The sequence below is a fragment of the Athene cunicularia genome, assembly GCF_003259725.1.
Source record: "Athene cunicularia isolate RWA chromosome 1 unlocalized genomic scaffold, athCun1 chr1_part1, whole genome shotgun sequence".
In the NCBI taxonomy this organism is placed as follows: Eukaryota; Metazoa; Chordata; class Aves; order Strigiformes; family Strigidae; genus Athene; species Athene cunicularia.
Window position 1 is genome coordinate 57,502,804 of NW_020799091.1, and position 4,432 is coordinate 57,507,235.

Sequence of the window (4,432 nt, forward strand, 5' to 3'; positions counted from 1 at the left end):
ATATTTCTGTTGCCTCTGTGATACCATCAACTGTCCCAGATTCCATGTCATGTCAGCAAAATTAACACAAGGTTTTCTGTTCTGCACAGCTCTGGTATACTGTCTCTTGCTTCCTTCAAGGATGCCATCAGCTAGCACAGCAATGACTCTCCAAATGAATTTCTGAACTGTTTAATTCAGACAGATTTTAGTTAACTCCATCAAGTACTTTGGTCCATGAGTGCTGAAGTGGTTTGTCGTAGATCTTTACAGACATCTCATTTAGTGATTTTATGTCCAGTGATGAAGAATCACTAGAAGCTTCCTACTCTCCTCATTCCATGGATAAATAATAACTTGTTTGATATGTGGGATTTTCAACTTCTGTTTAATTTTAGAAAATTGCTCTGTAAGTGAATGCCTCTTTTTTAACTTCTGTTTAATTTTAGAAAATTGCTCTGTAAGTGAATGCCACTGCAATGTCTCCACTGATATAAACCCCTGGTGTTACTAAAATGGCTTCTGTGGAAACCCATAGGAGGATTATTTGACAAATTTTGGTGGTCTCCAGGTTTTTTAAGCTTAAACTGTTCACTGGATGTGCATTTTGTTTTGTTAAAAAAAAAAAAAAAAAGTCCTTAAAAATAGCATGGAATGAAGTTGGCAAATCTAATGCCTTTGTTAAAGTGGCAGCAAAATTAAGCTGGCCACTAAGAGGATGTAATAAAGGAGTAGGCAGAGCAGAGTCCATCTGCCTTCCCACACCAAATCAAATCTTGTTCAGTACACAGTATGTCAACAGAGTCATAGAATTATGGAATATTTGAGGTTGGAAGGGATCTCTGGAGACCATCTAGTCCAACCCGCCTGCTCAGAGCAGGGTTGCCTAGAGCCGGTTGCCCAGAACTCTGTCCAGATGGCGTCTGAATATCTCCAAGGGTGAAGACTCCATAAGCTCTCTGGGCAGTCTGTTCCACTGTTAGACCACTCTTAGAGTAAAAAAGCTTTTTCTTATGTTTTAATATTATTCTAATTTTCATTATTACAAAAACAATTCTGGCACATTTAAAGTAAAGGTATTGCTTGCCTTTAAAAAAATTTTTTAAAAGTCACTGCCTATGAATTACCTAATCTACCCTAGGGCTCGCAACTTGTTTTTCACACGTAATGTTACATCACATTTCTTCACAGTTCAGAAGGCTATGAAACCACAAAATAGCCATCACCAGTTTGAATAGAAAATTACGCTACTGATTCTTCTCCTGGTAAATAAAATTGCAGGAGAAAGGTTTATCCCAATCTCTGACCATACCAAATCCTGCAGACTTTTAATAAGAGCACTAATAGTGATATGCTTAAACTGAGGTTCAAGTGTAGGTGTGTTAAACAGCACTTATTTTCTTGATTCCACATCTTTAATTGACGATATTTCTTGTCTGACAAGTATTATTTAAACCTATTGCCTACTTTTCAAAAGGCTGTTCAGTATTAGTAGTATATTCCTGCTTCTCATCCTCTCATCAGCGTTGTGTTTGTTGACTTTCTTTTCTCTACCTTTAAGTCTGCAGGTAGCGACATTACCACGTGTAAAGTGTACACCTACCAAGCACCTACAGGTCTGAAGCCTTAGTCTGAAACTTGATATGTAGAAAAAGTAGCATTTTACCAGCACTCTACTTCAAGTAGGTGTATGTTATCAGTAGAGAACAAAGCTCCTTAAGATTATGTGCAGGAGTGGCTGAAAGGAAGTGAGCAGTGTTCAAGACAGCATGTCAGGATCTCATTTAGAAAGACACTGGCTTCTTATAAATGGAATTTACAGTCTGTTTAGCCACTTAGCTCCCAAATATATACACATCATGTGTGTATACCTATATATACATGTGTGCATATAAACATTCTAGGCTTAAGTGTTTAAATAATAATTGTGAGAAAAGGTTAAAATCCAGTAAGGTATTAGAGGCACATACACATGAAAGTAATTATTAAACTTAAGCTTTGGATGCACATTTTAAATACTGCACCCTTGGACTGTGTAACTGCACCTTCTCCGAATTCAGAAGGTACACAGCCAAAAGATGGGTATTACTTAAAAACTTGACAGCTGTAAATAAATAAAAAATAAGGGAGTGATAAGGTCAACATACCATGATGGATGCTTTCTCTTCATACATTTGAAGTCTGAGGATGGTTTTCAGGCTGCTTGAATATCTTATGAATACTTATCAGCACTAGTCTGCACAGAGAAGAAGGAGGAAGATGAACAGATGGCAACATTTTAGTTTGTGGATTAAAGATAAGTTTAGTGCCAAAAGGGAATTACTATTGTTTAAAATGCAGAAATTCTATTTATTCTTCTCTAACTCCAGACTTCTGGCAGTACCATTTCTGAATATCACATTGTTCTTAAAAGTGCTCCCTTTTTTAATCTAAGGGGTTTAATTATTTTTTTCAATTGTAGCACAGCAAATAAATTTGAAAAACTGTCACACAAATATAACTCATAGTGCTGCATTAAGCATGGACTTCAAGGACTGTCAGAAATAAAGGCCTGCCAATGTTACTTACCTTTTCACTACATCCATCAGTGTCAAATGTGTGAGGTTAGCACAACTATAAACATTCAAAAAACTGAAGTCAACAGATCACTCCTAATGCAGGATTTTTTCCAGCTGCATTGTATGAGAAAATTATGTAACAAATTTGCAATATGAAATATACTATAAAGGGCAGCAAAACTGTTAAAAATTAAATATGCAACAGCGATATACAGGGCTTTTGGATTTTTTTTTACATCCGATTCTACTTGCTCATATTTTAGGACAGAATTATGTGTCATATAAAGGATAGCACACTACAAGTAGAGAGCAATTCTACACTTCACAACTTCAGGATACCCTATTAAAATAAGACAAAAGTTTTGTGGCTTATTTGTCCATTGGAATCATGTCTGATTTTAACCTGTATATCTTCAAGGAATAAGAATGTATATTTAAAAATATGCTAGAACGGATTTTGTCTAGTCTCTTGTGTTTCAATGAAAGTTTATACTTTAACTGAGTACTTGTGTAAAAACTGGATTTTACAGGCCCCAAAGTGGACTTTAAAGGTTGTTGTCTATAAGAACAGTAGAGCAAAGTCAAATGCTTGATTTTTTTTTTTTTTTTTTCCCCCAGGAAAATCACTAGCAGAACTAGTTATGTAGCAGGAATCCAGGGGATTGTACCCTGGAGTTCACTCTGTAAAATGTAAGACATTTAATTACACTTTTAGGAAAGGCAGTATCTGAGTCACAAGATTTTTATCTAAATCTTAAAATGTTTTCTAGAGCAGTATAATCTGTGGTATACCAGATATTTAATATGAAGATAAAACAGGAGTTACTCCTTTTGAGGAAGCTACTGAGCACTTTAATCTCCACTATAAGCTCTGGAAGCAGTGAAAGTTTCTTCTGTCAGCTGCATGCTTTAAAAATGCATGCATGTGTGTGTAGACTAGGACACCTATATTCTACCATCTTCTGTGGTGGAAGTTTGTTTCTTTAAGAGCTTTCCGTCTGAGTGAGGTACCAGGCAATCAACAATTTCCCAGGACAACCAGAGGGATCAAAAAGTGTTGCAACATTTGGCCATTCCTGCCAAATTTTATTCATTTACAGAGACTATCCCTCATTTTAGCTTAGTTTTAAAGCACTTCTAAAATCTCCCACTGCTCTGATGAAGTACTATACTGTTTGTCTTAATGTAGCATTAGGAAATGGCTAACGAATAGGGTTTTAATTTGCAGTCACTCTGGCTGGTGCAGGTTGGCAGCCCACGATGTTGCACAGTGCGAAGCCATGAGCAGGTGACCCTGGGGGGAAAGGAGAGGAGAGGAAGGAGAGATGTGGGAAGGAGGTGCTTCAGGAGCCAGACAGGGATGCTGCAGCTGGGGAGCACTGGTCCTGTCTTCTCAGCGGTGCATTTTTCCCCACCACGCTATGCAGATTATCCCAAGCAGCCATCCATCAAAGGACAGGGGGATACACATACCTCGAATATTTACGGTGCCTGCACTTGGAGAATGAGACAGTTCGTTCACATCTGTGAACGGGCCACTTTTAAAACATCAAAATAAACCATCTGGCTGCGCAACTGTTTCTAATTACTTCCCTGCCTAGACTGTAAACTTCGGGGTTTGGCACCGGCCTCCCTTCCAGAGCGCTGCCCAAATCCTGCTCCCAGGCAGCTAATCAGAGCCACTGCAGCACGGGGGGAGCAGCCTTGGAGCTGGGCTTGTCCGGCTCGCCGCTCTCGGCACGCCTGGCCGCTCTGTCCGGCCGTCTGTCTGTCTGCGGGAGCGCTCCAGGTGCGGCCGCACGCACCATGTGCGCCCAGGCGCTGCTGGGGCTGGTGGTGCTGCTGCTGGTCCCCTCGCCGCCGGCCGCTCACCCCGCGCCGCCGGCCGGCCCCCC

The 4,432-nt window shown here is 39.8% G+C and overlaps 1 protein-coding gene across 1 annotated transcript in view; it reads left to right on the forward strand.

The window, feature by feature from the left end:
- Window positions 1-4,248: 4,248 nt before the first annotated feature.
- Window positions 4,249-4,432, forward strand: part of ITGBL1 (integrin subunit beta like 1) — a 154,445-nt gene continuing 154,261 nt past the window's right edge. Inside the window, exon 1 of the mRNA XM_026845689.1 lies at window positions 4,249-4,421. Coding sequence (XP_026701490.1) covers window positions 4,344-4,421 — 78 coding nt within the window. The 5' untranslated portion in view covers window positions 4,249-4,343. The remainder of the gene's footprint in view (window positions 4,422-4,432) is intronic.